Source organism: Ambystoma mexicanum, chromosome 10 (assembly GCF_040938575.1).
Source record: "Ambystoma mexicanum isolate Mex_15411 chromosome 10, UKY_AmexF1_1, whole genome shotgun sequence".
In the NCBI taxonomy this organism is placed as follows: domain Eukaryota; kingdom Metazoa; phylum Chordata; class Amphibia; order Caudata; family Ambystomatidae; genus Ambystoma; species Ambystoma mexicanum.
Window position 1 is genome coordinate 529,056,793 of NC_090932.1, and position 21,430 is coordinate 529,078,222.

The 21,430-nt window shown below is 47.1% G+C and overlaps 1 protein-coding gene across 6 annotated transcripts in view; it reads right to left on the reverse strand.

The window, feature by feature from the left end:
- PASK (PAS domain containing serine/threonine kinase) overlaps window positions 1-21,430 on the reverse strand; it is a 2,072,978-nt gene that overhangs the window by 354,994 nt on the left and 1,696,554 nt on the right. For 5 of the 6 annotated variants that reach the window (XM_069618098.1, XM_069618096.1, XM_069618097.1 and 2 more), the window contains 2 exons: window positions 5,913-6,112; window positions 5,451-5,516 (listed from right to left, as the gene is read on the reverse strand). In XM_069618098.1, the coding sequence (XP_069474199.1) occupies window positions 5,451-5,516; window positions 5,913-6,112 (266 nt within the window). The remainder of the gene's footprint in view (window positions 1-5,450; window positions 5,517-5,912; window positions 6,113-21,430) is intronic. The other variant, XM_069618099.1, reaches the window with a different exon arrangement.

The following is a 21,430-nucleotide window of genomic DNA, read 5'->3' on the forward strand; positions in this document are numbered from 1 at the left end:
GTGGTGATTACCTGTCATAGATGTGGAATACGTCGGAGGACACAATCCCTTCGAAATGCCGTCCCATAGGGTGTATGAAAACGTTGCCAAGGCACGTGTAGAGTTGGCTGATTTAAGAGCAATGCTCCCTGCAGAAAATAACTTTCTTGACCAGGCATCTACCATTTTATCATCCCTATCCGGTGGGATGGTCTGATAGGCTGCCTGTTTGGAGGTAGCGGTTGCCGCCTGCACCACCAAACTTTCTGGGGCAAGATGTTTCGATATGTAGCTGGGGTCACTACTTGATGGACGGTATTTTCTTGTCAAGTTCTTATTTACTGCCGGACTTGACTCTGGTACTTCCCAATTGGCACTTACTCTCTTCTGAAGAGCATTATGAAAAGGAAAGGTAAGATGGGATCCTTTTGAGGTCTTTATCAATGATGTATGTAAGGTCAACTTGTTCGAAAGGGAGGGCAGGTCTGCTCCATCCTAGGTAATCCACTACCTTGGTTATCAACTGCCTGTAAGAGGCATCTGCATGTTCATTTGACACAGGCTTTCTAAATCCTAATTCCTGTGAAGTGTCCACTCCAATGGCTGTCTGCAAATTTTTAGATCTTTCAGTCTGGACTCCTCTGAAATAAAGCTATCAGCGACATTTGGTATGCCATACTGCAAACCAAAGGGTGCATCATCAGATGGCTCATTGTCCTCATAAATAGAGGTCAGAGATCATCAACAACCTCGACTTGTCTTTCGACTTACAATTCAAAGTATCCCTCAATGATTTCTCGTGTCGAGGGCTCGACGGCCCTTGATGTGGATTTGTCCCGGGCTCGAGGGCATGTGGGATTTGGCTCGAGCCCTTTTCTTACCGGCTTTAGAAGGCGCGGAAGGAGCATGGCTTGTTGAGGGTTTTTGGCTCTTGAATATATAAGCATTTCTAACCGGAATGCTTCCCATTCGGCAGGAGTGGAGGCTTTAGTGGGGCAGGATATTGCTTTCTCAGGAGAAGAGTCGGACGAGGATGTAGATGTAGGCGATTTATGGTGACTCTTCTTCGACGAGAAGTGGTGAGAGACACTCCTTGACCTGGAGCTTTTTGTCTTCTTTCTTCGAGGAGAGTCACCTCTCGCTTAGACGGAAGAAGGTTTCTTCGACTGGGTAGTCGATGGGGATTTCTTAGGGAAGCTACCTAGCGCCAGTTTTCCCTTACACTCCCTCAGAGATTTCCCAGTCATCAATTGACACTTTGAACAGGCCGAGGTCTTGTGTTCCACACGAGACACCACAAGTATACTCGATGCGGATCATTCAGCAACATCTTGGCATCGCACTCTTGACACTTCTTAAACCCGGTCGTCTGTGACAAAGACATTTTCGTATATTTTGCGAAGAAATACTGAAGCGCGGCTTAGTTCTCGAAGCGTAAGTTTACTCTGAGAAACAGAACTGAAGCCAACTGGCGCTGCACGTTCTATATATGCCTTCTATGACATCATCCTCGAGACAGAGGCCCTCGAGGGACATCGAGTCCACTGCACTGACGCACAGCGCCCTCTGCCGAAAAGGAATTTCCAAAGCAGCTGGAGCTGGATAGTGAATATCAAAGATGAGGAATACGTGGGAGGACACAATCCATTCGAAATGTATACAAAACATGACAACTTGATAAAAAGTCCCGATCCTGTGTACCCTGCTCTCACTTTACAGACAAGTTTCCTAGTACATTGGAGTCTATGAGTGCAGGAAACATGTATGGTTTCATTTAAGGAGGTTCTTCTTGCTTCCCAATTATCTGCATAGTATCTTCACATGTCAGCAACCAATTCAGGGTGTCCCCACAAGACTCCCACAACCTCCTGAAAGTTATCATTGCAGGTCAGTGCGTTTATTAAAATTATATTTGCAGGTCCCATCAGGGGTCAATTTGAGGCAGAGCCAGCCTGCAATGGACTGAAAATGAATGGCGGGAGCAAGGTTACATAATGAAAGCTTTGTGAGATTGCTAACAAACAGGTGAACATATTCATGTTTGTGTGCTAAAACAAAAGGCCACCTTGCAAGCAATCATATAGATGGATTCCCTAACTAAACAAGCCCACTGAGGGAGTACGGGGCCTCATCTGGAAGTAGTAAAGTAATTCAGCATTTTCTATTGTCACACACAGGTTTACAAAACATTGCATCCTAACATTTTGGTGTCTCATTTCAATTTACGTTATTTCCACAACACGGTCTCTGCCAATATGTACCAGTATTACAATCTAAAGAGACACAGGTTTGCTTTGCCCAAAATGAACTAATGACAGTGTAACACACATGTCCTGGCTGTGCTAGTATATGCCAGCAAACCTACATTAGGACTTCACTCCTGTTAAATGGCCGTCACCTCTTGTTTTTTCTTCGACCATAGCCTGCATCAACATATGTTCAAACAAGTGCATGTATATTGTTGGTGACCTGCCATCTAAAGATTTTCATGTGTTCCCCTACAGAACCGATTTGTGAATTGTATGCCTTTTCCCCTAATTCTCTTGGAAAATGCACCATTTCAATATATATTTTTTTTTAAAGAGTTCTGGGAGAGAAACCACCCCTCCAATCATGCACTCCCTTTCATGGTTGAAAATCACTCGCTTTAGTCAGTTCCGAGAAAAAATGTACAGTCGGCTACATGAAAAATGTGCCACTGGCCAGGAGTGCCAGAGATCAAAGATAAAGGGCAAGTGTGTCAACTTTAAAGAACTGTTCATTAACATACTTTAAGCCAGGCATATACGTATATAAAGCTTGGGGCCATGAAGTAAAGTCAGAAAGGTTGTGTTCCAAAGCAGGGGCTGTTGAAAATCAGAAATGTGAACCGGTGCTGGGCTTCACACATCTCTTTGGCATATAACTTCAATCAATCTCAAAGAGCAACTAAGATTTTAATTTTCCACTAGTAGTGTGTTCAATTAGCTGTTGCTCTCAATATTTCTGAAGGCACACACAGATGTAACATCCACCCAATTCAAAACAATAGCTTTCACTGCTGCGGGGTAGGCATGGAGCAGATGCTCACACTGTGGTGTTAGAACATAAAAATACACTGAGCGGCCCAGAATCACACAATTCATCTAGTCAAGTACAAAAGCTGTGGTCGCAACTCCATATTACTGTGTTCACAGGTGGCCTCAGAAATCCAAAGACAAGGACAAGAGATGTTAGGTGCTTTACTAACTTTAAACGAAAAAAGTTTGAGAAGGCTAGGATGGTTGGAACAAGTGAAGGTGGGCTGAGGAGAGGGGGCGCCACAAGTCTCTCAACCTCTCTGTGGTTTCTCTCCATGAACGCCCAGACCTACCTAAATGCCAAAATGCTCCAGACATATTTTAACACATGTTAACCCCTACTATCCAAGTCTTCTCTAATCTGCGGGGAAACCAAAGGCTTTGGGCCTTTTTTATCTATATCCTTCTGGTCCGTTTCTACTGCCTGATGTCACCAGGGTTCCACTTCAGTCTCTCCCCTTCACACTCGGTCACTCTTTCCATCTTTATTTCACCCTCTACACCCCTCTCCACTCTCCTACCTCTGGGATCTTCCTACACCCTATTCATCTGTCTCTAGCTCCACTACTCCCCCCTCTCCACCAGCTTTCTCTGCTCTACCAAACATCTTTTCTCTTCATCTCTGCTCCTCACACTCCTCTTCTCTCGTCATGTCTACTCAATCCTCTATCCATGCGTCTTTGGCTTGATGTTATTACACCCTTCCCACCTATCTCTTCCACCTGCTTTTCTCCTGCTTCACTGCACCCTCAAAACTACTCCAGCTACCGCCTTGCACTCACACACCACTCCCTTATTATACATTATCACTTACAATCACTCTCACACCCGCTCTAAATACCCCCACACTGATCTCTCTCTCCCAGTCTCTCCATTTCTTGCTCTCAACTATTGTACCCCCTTGTCACACTACACACAACCTGTACCACTCGCTCTCAAATAATACCTTACCTGCACTCTCTCAGAACACTGTCACAGTCTCCTCAGCACTCCACTCCAACGTCTACTCTTTACCTGGCCTCTTGATCCACCACTGCTGCACCTGGCCTCGGCCGCACACCTTCCAATCTCCTCTGTGCTGGCTGGGCTTGTATAGCTATGAAGTCCTTACATTATTCTTATTGTCAAAGCAAATGTGTTTTTTGCGGTTTTCCTAACAAATGGTTCTGTGCTTATTGCTTGGTTTATCGGAGGTTTATGGGGCAACAGCAATGCTTTCTCCACACCATAAACAGAGGTAATTAACAAGATTTGCTTTATATAACTAACCGCACTTTAAGCATTAAAATTAGGACATTACTATCTTAACATATAAACACAAGTAATTTTAGGTGACTAATTTCACTAGCTTCAGCCAGTTCTTACAAACAATTGATACCTGTGAAAATACGAGAGTTTGAGCTTTTTCGAGTTTTTTAAAAGTATTATTGTTTAATGCAAGAAATATCTAAGTGGTAGTTATGTTGATTACAGATTCACATTAAATTGAATATATATGTTTATTTAAAGAATTATTGTCAACCACAAGATAATAGATCCAGAGAAAAGAATTGGTTAGTAATTTAATTAAATAGTTAATCAATGGCTGTTTTATTGATTGCAGTATTTACATTTATGAAGATATGAAGATAAATAGAATTATTCAAAACGCATTGGGTTACTTCACTATGGCCCTATATGTCTGAAGAACGAAGTATTGTTTCATTGGAATATAGAAATGTTTTCTGAAAATGGATAGTCGATATATAAGATTATAAAAGAACAACTTTTCTACTAAATTGGGCAAGGAAGCCATGATCATTAGTTTTTGTGATGTAAATTGTATGAATTGTTTATTAAATTTGCATAAATATACTAAGAAGAAATGTTATGCAATTTTGTTTGTACTATGCCAACATTGAACAATAATGATATTACCTTTTATTAGAATAAATCAATAGAAAACAGTTTATTTGATTAGCTTGCAGGGGGAATAGCAACAGAGGTTCTGTTTTTGATGTTCTTTTATTGCTAGCCTACCCCCTTCCAACACTACTCCATGCTCCCATTGGTGCCCCTGGTCATACAATGCCACCCTCACCGGCGAATCTCTGTCTAGGCTGTCCTCACAAGGGGTTGGGACTTTACTAGAAAGGCATTCAGCGTGCCCTCTCTTTAATCTATGTTGGTGGGATGGCAGCCATGTGCTCAGAGTGCTCGTTTTCCTTGTGGTTTGCTTCATATGGTGGTGAATTTTGGTTCACAACTGGGTTTAGTGAGGATTTCTGTACGTCTCCCGTTACACTGCAGGCACAACTCAGTATGTTCTTTTTTTGTTACTCCTCCATCCCACTGGCGGCCGTCTCAGGTTATTGGGTTGGGTATTTGGTGCATACATCATTTTCACAAGAAATATTTCAGTCAATTCCAGACCTGGTCATGATTCCAGTCAGTCGGGCTTTCTTGGTTTCACCTTGATGCATTCCAGGAGTTGCGGTTCTGAAATACAAAAGGGAACTCTGGCCAAAAGAGAGGCTGACAGGCATTGTGGAAGACACAGTGAGCACCAACAGTCATATAGAATACACACTCTAAGAAGATCATGACTGCACTTGTTCCACCCTCCCCCATCTTCCGCCTCTGGGACAGGCTGTGTTCTGGAAACACCTTGGTAGGCAACCTTTTGCAGGGCGAGAGGGATCCCTTTAACTCCTTCACTGTGTCATGACGCTAACCCTTTCACAACAGCTACTTAGCCATTAGGCCAGAATTGTCGAGTCACAGTTATTGCTCTTCGGGCCATCCTATCAGTCCCGAAAAACTCAACTTGAACAAACCCAAGTAAATCCTCATTAGAACTAGACATGTGGCAAGGGTATACTGCTTAGTACATACGGGTTTCCCAACAGCACTTCCGGAGCACAGTATTCAATTGTCCCGCAGAAGGTATGGAACAGTTTGCCAGGTTCCATGTAAGCAGCAGAGCCAAAGTCAACCAGTTTGATAGTAAAGTCCTCTGCAATGACGACATTCTCATCCTTAATATCTCTGTGAACAATGTTCTTACTGTGGAGATAATCCACTGCTGCCACAAGCTGAAAGAAACAGAAATCAAATAAGTACAAAGGCCAGCAATATTGGTGTCCACACTCCTTGACAAAGAAAGTTTGATCATCAGAGGTCTAGAAAGTCTGACGAATGGCCCTTGCATGACCTAGATCTCACAAAGGTAAACGAGGTATCGAAATGCATCAGAGTGCCATTAAAAAAAACATATAAAGTAAGTCAGATGCATAATCAGAAAGGCATGATGCAGTTTAGGAAAAATAAAAAACAGCACACTTAAAATGAGATAGTGGCAACACCTTTCAATATAAAAAACTGTTTTGGTTTTAAGCAAGTTTCTAAAAAGCAGTATATGGGAATTTGGCACAAACAAGTAGGTTGTTCTTTCAGCAAACAGCACATGGTGAGAGAAAGTGTGGAACATGGTTGAAAATCTTCAGAACTTGAAAATCTGTAAATTACACTGATCACGTCCCCTCCAAATGGAAGAGACGCCAAAGACATAGAACCTGGATGACTGATAACTAGGAGTACAAGAATGCACCGCCTAATTAGCAAGATAAAACATATTAAAGGAGATCCTAACTTCCAGATTCAGCAAGTGGAGTTGTCTCAGAATAGGTGAGATATGCTTCAACTTCCAGACATCGAAGGCCTAACAGGGTGCAGCACCATTTATTTATTTTAATGTTTAAAGCGCAGACCTACCTCGAGCGCAGTGTGGTACAGGGCATGGGTAGCCAGCGTTTGGGCTGGCGTTTTAACAGTAACGCAGCACTGTGACCTGAGGTCTGTGCATCCATTGGGATTAGTCCATAGTTGTTGAAAAAGTAATGTTTTGAGGGAATTGGATAATTATGGGGGCAATCAAAGCCGATACTGGGATTGAGTACCAGAGGGTGGGTGCGTGACAAAGGAAGGATTGTTTGTGGGTCCTTTCTTGGCGAAAGAGTTGTGATTCAAGCCGGCTGGTCTATTTGCTGCGCGAGGAGTGTGTGCCACCAGATATGTGGAGCTTAGTCGCCAGGTACACTGGCGTTCTACTTGTGAATGCTTTGTAGAGGATACATGCTGTCTTAAACAGTATCCTCGCATGGTGCTGAGGCCACTGCAGTTTGCATAGGATGGGGACGATTCAGTAAAATGTCCACACACCCGCAATAAAGCATGTTGTCGTGTGGTGGACTACTTTTAGGGGAGCCAAGTGAGCAGCCTAGTGTCCCGTCAAGCAGGTGTTCCCCTGTCGATGTGCGAGACCCCAAGGGCCTGCCCTATGGTCCAGAAATTCTGTGGAGGGATTAGAGGAAGATTTTGCGAAAGGTGGACATTTGGAGCCAGGCCATTTGGGCCTTGTAGCTATGCATTTCTGGAAGGGCAGGCTACTGTCAGTGGAGAAGGATTTCGCTGAATATGAGAGCAGCAAACCCTTTTAGTCACATACTGAGCCATTGCTGGATGAGTTGTTCAGCGGGGAGACCAATGAGGACGAGTTTGGTCTAGGAGGGGTAAGTTTTAGGTAGGCAATGTGGTAGGTCAGAAGAATGAGGCAGACACATATTTTCCATTTTAAAAGATCATTACAGAAACAATAAACAGAATGACTAGCATTCCCTACTCTAAGGACTTCCCTAACTAACCGAACTAAACTAGGGTGCTCGTTGTCTGGCCGTAAATCCAAAGTAAGTCTGTCCTCCGTCCAAAAGCTAATCCTTACAGACCCTACCACTTGTACTACATAACTAAAGACCAGGAGAATGACTCACTTCTCCTGGGGTTTTCTTTGCCAGAAAGTACTTCTCAGTATATGATTTTTAAAGAGCTTCTTGCTATTTCCTGTACCAAATTGTTCTGTTCTTTCAAATAGTTTTTCCACCATTCTTTCTTTAGTTCTGGTTGAACCTTCAAGTTTTTTTCTCTAAATGTTTCTTGGTTACGAATTGTTATCTTTTGTGATATCCGTGTCTTCGCTTTGGGATCCGTATAATGTACCCAGTGATCGGTTTCACTTCCTTTGTGGGTTTTCAATTCACTTGGATAAATTAGCTGAGTTCCTGAATAAGTTTAATTCTTCGTATTGTTTCCACAATCAGAGACGTGTATGTTGCTCCTCTGTGCGATTCTCACATTCAGATTCACTGGGACGAGTTGGCCGAGTCCCATCTTGACTATCACTCTTCTTCATGTAAAGGTGATGCCGTTCCTTTTCCTTCCCAACCACCACCAGGTAAGTACTCTCTTGTGGTCTCCACTTTTGGCTCGGGTGCTTACCGGCCACGGCTTTGTCTCTCTGCTCTTAGTTCTGCACTGTTCCTCCATGGACTGTGACTTGATTGGCAAGCGTCCTCAGACCTACCCCTTGCACAGTGCAGCTCAGGCACTGCTAGCTTCCTGCTGCTCGCTCGCATTGAGAACAGTGGAAGCTTTCTCCCAGAGGGTTTGAAACTCACAGGTCTCTCTCTCTGGCTCCTCCTCCTTTTATGACGCTGCTCTGGGGCTCTCAGTTTCCATTAGTAGTACTTCTTTTGTGTCAGTCAAATTCATCAGAACTCCTTTGAGTTTCTTCATCCCAGTGTCATGCAATTCTCTATTCTTCCTTGCTACTAGTTTTTTACTCGTCTCAGTGTCATATGAATATTTATCATCTGCAGGGATTTTGCAATAACTAATGTAGGAGGATTCTGGTTTCCTGGAGACTTACATAGCCTTGAGTTGGTTTTGATTGGAATAACAAGGAGTTCGTAGTTAGAACGAGAGTCCATGTCCCCAGAAGGGGAGTCTCTCTCAGAGGTCCTGCTTACCGCCACCCTTAGGGGGAATGTTGCGTAGCGGGCTGACCTCCGTAGCTTCACAAGGAAAGGCCTCCCTCAGGGTCATCGTAAGACAATAGATCCTAGCCCATTTGATGTATTGTATCTAACTCCGCCAAGCCAGCAGCTGATTCCCCCCCTGCAGCGTGGCCCACCTGTGGCAGGAGGTGGAGCTGGGCTCACCTGGCTGAGTATCGGCTCGGGGGAGCTGCACTCTGCTGCACTGCACTGGGGACGGGGCAGGCGTGGTGGGGGCTGAACAGGTCCTTTGGAGCATGTAGGAGCACACTGCTCTCAATATTACAATATGCCCTCTTCTAGTGGGTACTCTGTACTGCGCTCTGCCTGCGATCTCCTGAAGTAGGATACAGTGCCACAGACTTCACATTTCAACAGCTGGAAGCCCGCAGGGGAAATGGGCACAGTTGTTGGCGTCCCACAGGACAATGGAGGTGTTTCTGCTTACAAATTGACTCTACATTCTTCCTTGCACCGCCTGAAAATAGGCTGGAAAGTGGATATCATTGGAATATTGGCACAGGAGAAACTTGGAGCTTTGTATGTCAAAGGCCCCATTTACTGGAGGCATTAGTTGTGTGCACTCCAGGTGAGCCCATTAAAAATGAAGGCCAACGAAGGTAAGTAACCACTGTACCTTCTCTTCACATGTGAAACGTTTTAAAATCCTGATGCAGTTGTTTGACTTTGAAGCCTCGGTTGTTGACTCTGCTCTAATGCAGACAATTTGATTTAACTCCAAGGTCTAACTAACCCAGGACATATTAATGTGCTGTAGGTTTCACAGCGATTGCACAGCGATTCCTAATAATTGTCTGTCCTTGCAAAGATAAGAACTGCACTCCACTTCGAGCAAGTTGGTAAAGTCACTGACCGTGTTTTTCTGTATTCCATCTCCTGTTACACATTAGGGTGCGCTGGCAAGATTACCAGATTTCTTTCGACAGTTCAGTTGTATAAGCGAACAACAGATATGGCACCAGATCTCAGAGGGTGATGGGGGAGACAGACTCTGGTGGCCCCTTAAATTGTCGCTCATCTCACCCTGATCTGGTTATTTAAGACAGTATATGGACACTATTTCTCTTTTTTTAGAGTCTTTGCAACAAATTCTATAGTACATATAATATAGAAATTGTGCTTATATTCTATTTTTCCTTGTGGATAATATCTAAAAAAACGGCTGTGACACATATCACCTAACGAAAGGGAAAAGAAAATGTATGAAATGTTTCAGCTCATAACAGAGGTAAATATTTAAGGGCTTGTTAGATGAAATAGAGTCACCTGTGAGTAACACAAAATCAGTTTTGAACACAAGATCAACAAAAAATTCGGTAATCAATTCAAACTGCGTGACTGATATCTTGGAGGATGATCTCATTTCTTTTTCCCCAGTTTGTTGGGAAATTCCCCCATCAACACTGCCCAGTATCTACAAAGGGCCCCTCAAAAGGATCCCCTTTAGCCCTTTGAAGTGGGTAAAACATCAGCCTAAGAGGGTGGCAAAAACAATGGCTTACCAATAAATAGTGCTAGTGGGGGACCAACATCAGACAGTTTGTGAATCTAACATAGTGCAATTCCACAGATCTGTGCATAGTCTACCCATGGTTAGCAAAGACAGGTAACCCCCCCTCCCCTCCTTCATCTCCATACTCAAAGCTCAGATAAGTATGGAGAGGTAAGAAGTTGAAAACACTGTAGAGGTTGTCGTAATTGATCCCTCATTGAGTTTACAAAACAGATTGGCCACACCCGATAGTGAATGCTTTTTTAAGTCAAATTCCCAGTACAAGGTGGAAAAACTCTTAAAGACGACTGTGGTAAATAAAAAGCAGACCTCCAAGTGCACTAAGGCTAGGAGTGTCCGCAAAAAGCGCTGCCCCACTCTCCTGAAAACTTGAATGGTCCAAAAAGATAATTCGGGGTCATCAGAGATGTTAACTTCAGAGATCATAGATAGGGCTGGCTCCGATTGTACGGACCTCCTTACAGCTATTAGGAATCTAATTGTAAATAAAATTGGAAATACTTTATTGGAACTCTTAGGTGAGTTAAAAACAATCAAAGAAAGTGTTACTGTACTCCCTTCTAACCCAAGGCCCCTTAACAATTCCTCTGCTGGGGAAGTGAACCTGGGAAATGAGAGGACAGACTCACGACCAGTAGGTAGCTATATAACCTGTCGAATAAGACTAGAGAAAAATAATGTCACGACATACCATCAAATTAATGCAACGCACAATTCAACTCCTTCTCTGCTCTCTAGAAATCATACACAGCCTTTTTCTTGGATCAAACCCATCCATAACCGAGCCGAAATTCGGCACCATCTCAAGCTCATGGTGAATATCCATCTCCGATGCGTTCTTGATCAGCTCACCAACAACAGGGACAATCAATTACCAATTGTTATTCGAATTCCAAAAAGCGGTATGACAAGCACAAAATGCACAGAGGTAATTTTTCAAACTTTACTGTGTTAAATGTCCCAAGGTTGGGTCATCACGCTTACAAAGATCACGACTCATTAAAAAATAAACGTATGCATTGGATAAGATATGTGAAGAGTTGGGTCTCAATAATAAGATCTGACATTGTAATATGTAAGAGAGTTTATCACTGAAGTGGCCCTCTCGATTCAATAGAAGTCTTTCTTTGATCATGTTTGGTGGATGGCATACTGGCTATTGATTATCGTACATACCGACCAGCAGGTTCTGCGATCAGGCTTAGTCAGCACGCTCCAGACTCTAGCCCTATCAACACAGCTAACAGGCATAGACTGTCAGGAGAAGCCCATCCAGACTAGTCCATACCCTCTACAGCCGTCAAAAGGTGCGTAACAAGAACAAGTGAGGCACGCTCTTCAGGAGATGGAGACTTGGAAGCTGTGGACTGACTGAGTACAGCAAGTACTAACCCCTTAACGGAGTTTCCCTGTAAAATTATTTTCTGGAACATTGAAGGCATTGCTAAGAATCTAGATGACCCGTAATTGGTTGATTTTTATCAGGGCACATAACTTAATATTTTTACAAGAAACCTGAACAACTAAGTCAATAGCTCTCCAAGGATATTGCTCCTTTGAGATTCTGGCAAGGAAAGGGCCTAAAGGTAGACCAAGTGGTGGGCTAGGGTAGAAACATCTCTAAATTGGGACAGGAAAGTTATAGCCACAGACACTCCTGATTTACAACACCTGGTTGCACGGACTCCTGGGGGCTATATCCTTCTCTTCTTTAACATATATAATAGAAAGCTGGGTCTGACACTGGAGAGAAAATCTATGATCTGATAATGGCAGATCGACGGGCTGGCCACCAAAAGACACTTACTCTGGTGGGAGAAGATTTTAACTTACTGTTATTGCTCCTCTCGGAATAAAATGCCCTATGGGAGGAACAGGACAGCGCCTGGGATGTTCCATATTAAGATATTCAATACCTAGGCAGATGCACCCTCAAGCTATTGGCCCGACCTGCACTCTGTATAATCTGGGCCTACAGCCCTGTGATGGTCATTTTAAGAAAGATCTACCAGCCAATCCAACTTTTGCGGCCCCATGGGTAGCTCTACAATAGATTATATCCTTGTGTCAGCGACGAATTGAAGTAGGGTAAATAATGATGAGGTTTTAAGTAAAGCGGTTAGTGATCATAAGTCACTATTAATAAATCCCAGGCACAACCCATACTGCATGAACAGCACCCTGACGAAAGACAGGGTGGCTCCTCTCGCAGTAACTGGGTATGCCCGTAAAGTAGTGAAATGGGCCAAGATCCTGGATCAAGACCTAAAAGCTGCCATCTATAATGTCATTCTGAGTAGTGTTATAGAAATGTGCATTCCAGAAGCTATAAAGGAAAAGGTTCTAACAGAGTTTGGTTTACTTACTGTTAACCTCCACCCATATGTAACTAGTATGGCTCGGGAGGTAAAGAAAAAACCGCTACATAGGGCTAGGTATGACAAAGAATGCACTCCAACAGTGAGAAACTGTGGATAGGGTGCTCTTATGATCCCAGAGACAACATTATAAAAATCTAATGACACAGAAAAAGGCAGCTTTTGCCTCCTTGCAATGGAAGCTGCTTAGCGAGGCACATCTATAAGGTGACATAGGAGCCTTCTGGAAGCTGATCTCAGGGGACAATGTAATGGGGGAAGATCTCTTCAATGTTGTAGCCCGGCCGGTGCTTGTGAACAGCATTTTTCTAATCTTTATAGTAACTGTGGTGTTGATTTCCCAATTAGAACTCCCCTGTCCACTATTAATGCTGAAGGACCACTGTTGAAGATAATAGCTCTGCAGAAGTGCGTACGGCTATTTTATCTCAAATGTCTGGCAAAGGTGCTGGCCCTGATTCTGTTCATTCTGCCTTGTTTAAAGATGAGGCAGTAATTAGGGATGTTGTATTGTGTCAACTTTTTAATGCAATTATTGAACTTAACAGTCCTCCATACTTGGCAGCAAGCAGTTATTGTCCCAATTTATAAGAAGGGGGGCAGGGATTCAGCAGCAAATTACCAGTCTATTTCGCTGCTGGATACAGCGCGGAAGATCTCTGCAAGATAATTCTGTCCCATCGTCAAATCTGGGCTGATGAGAACAAAATAATTTGCAATCTGCAGGTGCGCTTTCAGAAGCACAAAAGCACCATAGATCAAAGTTTTAGATTATTTGTATTGATCGAAAAGTAAACAGTGCTTAAGCGTATTAACTTATACGCAATATCCGTCAACCTGAAGACCGCTTTTTTATGCAGTCTCAAGAAACAAACTGAGGCAGGTTTGTTGGAAAAAAAGCCCCCTGCTCATCTGATTACCGTATAGCAACATGGCTGTAGTTAGATATGGCATGGCTGGCAAAACCACAGCCCTCTTCTCCGTCCACAAGGGTGTGAGGGAGGGCTACGCCCTTGCTCCCCTTTTGTTTTGTATTTACATGGAAGAAATAACAGCCTCACTGCTAGTGGACAGCGTGGACTGCGCAAAGATGGGCCTGGATAGATATCCTGCTCTCCTCTATGCAGATGAACAAGTTACTTAACTCTGGTAACGTTCTTTCGGCTGGATGTTCGTCCCACAGATTCCTCATCTTTGATATTCGATATCCAACTTCAGAATTTTTTTTCAGCAGAGGCCGCTGTGCGTCGATGCGGTCGAGTCAATGTCCCTTGAGGGCCTTTGTCTCGAGGATGAGGTCATCGAAGGCATAGATAGCATGCGCAGCGCCCATTGGCTTCCGTTCTGTTTTTTCTTACAGTAGAAATACTCACATAACCACGGGAATGACCGTACTCCACTATGGAGGAGCGAAAGCTGTAATAGCATGTAAAATTCTACTGTGGGGTAGTTTCGGAGGGCGATGAGTAATACGTGGGAGGAACATCCAGTTGAAAGAACGTTACCAGGGGTAAGTAACTTGTTCTTCGAATGGATTGTGTCCTCCCACAAATTACTTTCCTTTGATAGACTCCCAAAGCCTTATTATATATGGTGGAGGGAGTAAGAATTTTAGTTTTTTAAAGGTTTTCATGAACCGCATGCAGGATTGCTTTTCCAAAGCTCCCATCCTAACGAGGGAAAACTCCAGGCAGTAATGTTTTGTGAACGGGTGAATAGTAGACCACGTTGCTGCCTCACAAATACTTCTCATCGGGACACCCCTCTGCAGGGCTGTAGAGGTAGCCATGCTCCTGGTGAAAGGGGTTCTTAATCTTTCAGGAGGATCCCTGCCTGCCAGTCAGTAACATTCTGAAATTGCCAGAATGATCCACCTAGATAAGGTGTGCTTCGTAACAGCCTGACCCAGTTTGTGGCCTGTATAGTCACTGAAAAGGTGATCATCAATGCAAAGCTTTTGATAGCCTAGATATATAAAAGCTCAGTGCTCTACGAGGGTGCAACCTCTGTAATCTCTCCGCCTTACCAGGATGAGGTGGGGGGATAGAAAGGATTTTCTGCCCTATGTGAAAATCAGAAATGATTTTGGGTACGAATGAAGGCTTAACCCTCAGAACAACCCTATCCTTATCGAAGATAGTAAAGAGTGGATTGAATTAAAGTGTCTGCAATTCACTCATTGTACGGGCTGAAGTCGGAGCTACCAAGAGAATGGTTTTAAAGGTTAACAACCTTAATGGACATGAGTGTAAAGGTTCAAAGGGTGCACATATTAGATGTTTTAGTACCGGATTAAGGACCCAAATTGGAACCTGGAAAGGAGACGAGGGGGTGGGGGACACATTGGTGAGCCCCTTTAGAAAAGTTGTCACCAGCGGGGCGCTGTGGGACGCCGACGAACATGGCCGCCTAGTTGTGTAGCAGTGCCGCACACCAAAAACCATCAGATCGCATCCTGTCGAACGAGACCTGCAGCCAGCAAAATATACGTGGATTCGACTAGAGGACTCTTTCGGGCACCCGGGACTGCCGCTGTATTCCCTTTTAAATCCAAATCCACTGAAAACTACGGTGTTTGCCCCTGAACGTCTGTCGGCGCGAACACAGGCCGCAGATCCCATCCCCCACCGCCAGCGCTGCAAGATCTAGAAGCGACGCTGGTCGTACGGCCCCGCCCGCCCACACACTCCTCTCCATTGTAGTGGATTAGAGGAGCAACAAACAATTGGAGTCCGAAAGGCGGTAGATAACAGGGACCCGACACACACCGCGAGCCACAGTGAATACACGGGCACCCCGCCCCGGTGCCTGCCGTGTGCGCTGTGAGTGAGCGGTTCGGGTGACCAGGTTCAGGGGCACCCCACGAGAGGGGCTGTCGCCCCTCGGCAAGGTACCTGTGGTGGGACCCCCCCAGGGCCAGGAGTGGGCGGGCACCTGGAAATAACACGGCAGACGGGCCCGCGCGCAGAGCACAGGTGGCTGACAGAAGAGCCGGTGGCCCAGTACGTGAGCCAATGAGTAAATAAGACCAGCACGCTTGACAATATAGCAGGCATTGACACCAGCCCCCGGCCACCATACCACGTTGGGCTGCGCCTGTCTGCTACCTACATCATGCAAAAGACACCCGAAAAGAGCACTGAAACATCTATATGCTGCAAGCATCTGTTCATTAATCACACACTCCACCTTAACATCCTAAAACCACTCCTTGGCACAGACTGAATAACTGGGCTCCAGCAGAGACACGCCACTTCTACAATATCTCTGAAAACAGCCCTCAATACCCAGAGTGCGTATCTAAGCCCCAAGCAGCCAGAGGTACCAGACCATTACTCCCATGCCCCCCTGAAGAGTCCATTGACGGGACAAAATACATCAGTGGGTGGCAAGTACGAACCCCTCCGGATTCCAGGACCGACCACACTAACTCAGACCGAAGAGTCCTCCACAATGAGCCCCACACCACTGCTCTGACTCCCTCTCGAGTTTCACTTGGCTCTTACTACTTAAGTACCCTGCCGAGACTGTAACCTGACCTGACCAGATCGACAAAATAGTGAAGCAAGCAGGCAACTGTGCCCAACTCCACCACCACGAACTACACAAGAAGGGCAAGCCAGATCATAGGTCTTGTGCACAAAGAAATGCCCAGGGGCAATAAGATTGGCAGAAAGGGCCCATGGACGCCTTCACAAACGCAAGCATGGAGCTACGGGCGGACGAAACGTCCCAAATGTCGACCACTAATGATCAACCCCCTAAAGACAATACCTCGGATCCCTACATGACGGCTCTCTAGGCCAGTTTTGCGGCGGTCAATAAGGACTAGATGACATAGGCACCACTATATAGTCTACTAAATCCAATCTGCAACAGGTCAATACCAGGGTTCTAGAAGCAGAAACCAGAATAGGGGACTTCGAAGATACCTCCGTCCAACATAGCAAAGACAGATGACACCAGAAAGAATCTGAAGACGGTCCAGATGAAATACGACGATCTAGAATCAAGATCACACCGAAATAACATAAGGGTGGTCGACCTGGCAGAGAAGCCCCTCAATGTCCCAATGGAAGTATTCCTGGAAGAAGTAATCTGCACCATGCTACCGGACGCACAATTCTCCCAGCAATTTCTAATCGAAAGAGCCCACAGGTCTCTTGCTCCCACCCCCCGCTTAATTACCTGACAGAGACCTGATTCTGAGGCTGTCCTGAGAGAAAGGGACCCTATCGTATGACTCAGCCAGGATACATATATACCATGACTTTTCTAATGGAGTGCAACTAGCTCGTCGCTGATTCGACCAGGTAAAAAGGGCGCTTAGACCCCATTCTATACCATATGCCATGTTATTCCCAACTAGACTCTGCCTATAGATCTCTGGCAAGACAAAGTTCTTTGACACTCCTGAAGAGGCTATGGCCTACATTGAAACATCCCGCTGCCTCCAGACAAAAACACTCAACCCAGTGGCTCCAACACCTGAAAGAAGATGAGAACCCGAAGAGTTGTCCAAGTTAAACGCAGGCTCCGTTCCACCGCGCGGCTGCCCCTGAGGCAGGCTGTCTGTCGCAAGGAAGGGACGAGCTCCCAGGGCCAACCACCGTTGCAAAATTTTACAATGTTTCAAAGGGTTACACTGTCCAGTTGGGGGGATGGTGAGGGACAGGGGAGGGAGGGAGGGAGAAAGGGCCCGTTGCCCAGTTGGGAACCAAAGAAGGAACAAGTTACTTACCTGTAACTGTTGTTCTCCAGCATGGGTCTGGCATGGATTCACATGCTCATGAATATTCCCCGTCGTCAGGCTGGGAATCCTCGGTAAAGAAAAAATCAGTATCAGTTTCGTTTCTGATCTGTCTTTCTTAGTAGTAACCAATCACTGATCTCTGGGTCATACTGCCCCCAGCCAATGACTGCCCTCTCCCTAAGCCCCGCCTCCGGAAGCCATCCTCAGATTTGGTAGCACGCCAAGTGGCAGTATGACCAAGTGAAGAGCCGCAGAGGGGTAGGCGGGAGGGTTTGCATGTGAATCCATGCCAGACCCATGCTGGAGAACAACAGTTACAGGTAAGTAACTTGTTCCTTCTCCAGCATGGGGTCTGGCATGGATTCACATGCTCATGAATAAAAGAATACATAGCAGTATACACATGTACAACCACGGGAGGTGGCAACAGGCTCATCATTAAGCAATACAACTCAACATTAAGCATTTCTTACCTCCTCACCAGGCTCACCTTAAGGGAACAGGTTGCGCAGCACTGCTTGGCCGACCCTGGACTCCTCCCTGGAGTCCCGATCGACGCAGTAGAATCTTGTGACGGTGTGCGTCAACCTCCACGTAGCAGCCCTGCAGATGTCCAGCAGGGCCACACCAGATAGGAACGCTGTGGTAGCAGCGATCGCTCTGGTCAAATGGGCTCTCGGACGGCCGGGCAGCGGTCGGTTTGCCAACCGGTGACAATGCATGATGCAGCCGGAGAGCCATCTGGAAATGGAAGTCTTCGATAGAGCCTTCCCTTGATTCACAGACCCAAAGTTCACAAACAGTTGTGACGTCTTCCGAAAACTCTTTGTGCGGTACACATAGAACTTCAGCGCTCTAGCTACATCCAGCGAGTGCAAAGTCCTCTCGGCCGGCGTCGAAGGTGGTGGGAAGAAACCTGGTAACACCAAGGGCTCGTTGAGGTGGAAATCCGACGGCACCTTGGGCATGAAGGAGGGGTGCGTCTTTAGCACCACCCTCGTGTCATGAAAAATCAAGTATGGAGGCTTGCAAGATAGGGCCTGAATCTCTCCCACTCGTCGTGCAGAGGTGATGGCCACGAGGAACGTTGTCTTCCATGACAGGAACTTCAAAGGCGCCAAATGCATAGGCTCGAATGAGGGTCCCATGAGCCTGGTCAGCACCACATTAAGCTCCCATGCCGGGGCAGGAGTCTTCACCGGCGGGAATGATCAGAATAGTCCCTTCATAAATTCCTTCACCAGGCGATGAGACCACAAGGACGCCCGTCCCATAGTCCTGGTATATCGGGAGATGGCAGCCAGATGTATTTTTATGGAGGCGTGAGCCAGACCAGCTTTGGCCAGCGACAGTAGGTACGGCAGCACTTGAGGGGCCCTAATCTGCAGAGGGTTAATCTTCTGTGCACGGCACCAGACAGAGAACCTCTTCCATTTATGACCGTAACACTTGAGAGTTGAGGACGCCCTGGCCCTTGCAAGAACCTCTCTGCAATCAGCCGGGATATCATACCCTCCAAACTCTAGTGCTGCAGGAGCCAGGCCTGCAAGTTCAGCGACTGGGGGTCGTGATGGAGAATGGTGCCTACTTCTCTGGAGAGGAGATCCGCGTCCGCCGGCAGCCTGACTGGCGGGGACGTTGACAAGTCCAGAAGGTCCGGGAACCAGATCTGCCTCGGCCACGCAGGTGCGACGAGGATCATCCTCCACCTGGACTTCTTGAGCTGGTTGATGAGGCGGAGCAGCAACAGCAAAGGAGGGAACGCGTACAGAAACAGGCCGTCCCAAGGGAACGAGAAAGCATCGCCCATGCTCCTCGGCCTTGGGAACTTGCTGGCGAACCTCTGGCACTTGGAGTTCGTCGCCGTCACGAACAGGTCGATCTGGGGTTTGAACCATCATTGGAAGAGTCGATCCACTTGATCCTGGCGCAGTTCCCACTCGTGGCACGAGCGCAGCTCCCTGCTGAAAGATTCGGCAATGGTGTTTTTTATTCCTGCCAGGTGGAAGGGAACCAGAAACATCCCCTGGGCGACGGCCCAGTGCCACAGATCCTGGGCCTCCTTGGATAGGGCTGGGGATCTGGTGCCCCCCTGCTTCCGTATGTAGAACATCGTGGTGGTGTTGTCTGTGAAGATCCTCACCACTTTGTACTTGAGGGACGGGAGGAACGACTTGAGCGCCCAGAACACTGCTCGGAGCTCCAAGATGTTGATGTGAAGACACCTCCCCTCCGGGAGCCAAAGGCCTCTTGCGTGGAGATCTCCGGTGTGGGCCTCCAGAGCGGCGTCCGTAGTCACCGTCTCTTGAAACGCCGGGGTTTGAAAGTCCGTGCCCGTCGTGAGGTGAGCCCGGGTGCCCCACCATAGGATCGCCCGACAGAACTCCTCGTCGAGGGGGATCCTGTCCTCGAAGCAACCCCTCGTCTGAAACCAGCAGGCCGTCGAGGAACTCCTGTAGCGGACGCATCCGAAGTCTGCACAGGGGCACAAGGTAGATGCATGAGGACATCATCCCGAGAAGGGACTTGATAGACGTCACCCTGGCCACGTCCGTGGCTAACAGGCGCCACACCTTGCCCAGGATGGTCTTGGTCCTCTCCTCTGAAGAGGAGGCCAATTGCTCCACAGTATCGAGCTTCGCCCCAAAAACAGAACTACTTGCAATGGAACCAGATGGGATTTGGGGGAAGTTGATGGCTAACCCCAGCTCCGTGAGCAACCGGACGGTCCTCGCCGTATGATCTACGGCGAGTTCCCTTGACCTTGCCCGGATTAGCCAGTTGTCCAGGTAAGGGTAGACGTGGATCCCCTGCAGGCGCAGCCGCGCCGCCACTGGTGCCAGGCACTTGGTGAAAATCCTGGGTGCCGACTTTAATCGGAACGGTAGGGCTCTGAATTGGTAGTGGCGTCCCTGAACCACGAACCTAAGGAACTTCCTGTGCCTTTTTAGAATGGGGATGTGGAAGTAAGCATCCTCCAGGTCCAACGACGATAGGAAGTCGCCTTCCTCCAGCTGTCCCAGCACGTGCTGGAGGGTGACCATCCTGAATTTCTGCGCCTTGATGTATTTGTTCAACCGATGCAGGTCCAGGATGGGGCGCCAACTGCCAGTCTTCTTTCTGACGAGAAAGTACCTTGAGTACACTCCGGAGCCTCCTGGGGACGAGCTCGATGGCACCTTTTTTGAGCATCGCCTTTACTTCCAACAGCAGTTGAGGGACGTGATTCTCCTTCCTGGCCAGGGGAGGAATGCAAGGGCACTTCTTTTGGAATTCCAGCGAGTGCCGGTTGGCCAGGGTGCCCAGCACCCAACGGTCGGTGGAGATGGACTCCCACACGCTGACGAACTTCGTCAGCCGGCCTCCCACCGGGGTGCTTCGGTGGGGGCCCGACGACACAGCCGGGTCAGTCTTGTTTGGAAGAGGCCTTGCCGCCTTGGCCTCCTTGACAACGACGGCGGGATCCCCCTTGCTTGCCGCGACCTCTGTAGGCCTCCTGGGAAGAGGAGCGGGCCGCCTGGCGGTAAGCGGAGAAGCCACCACTGGATCCTTTGGAGGCACCCTGTCTGCCTCCGGGGCTCCGAAAGGGCCGTCGCTGCTGAAGCACCCCAAGGGCCCGGGCCGTCTCCGAGTCGGTCTTGATGGCCTGTAGAGACTCATCCACCGCCTTACCAAAGAGGTTGTTGCCGTCGAACGGCATGTCCAACACCCTGGTCTGGACGTCCTGGCGAAAGTCTGTCGCCTTGAGCCATCCCCGTCGTCAGAGGCAAACTCCGTTGCCTAGTTGGCGAAATCCGGTATCGGCGATGTCCGTTGCCACCGTTATGGCGTGATCCGACGCCACCTTGCCCTCCTGC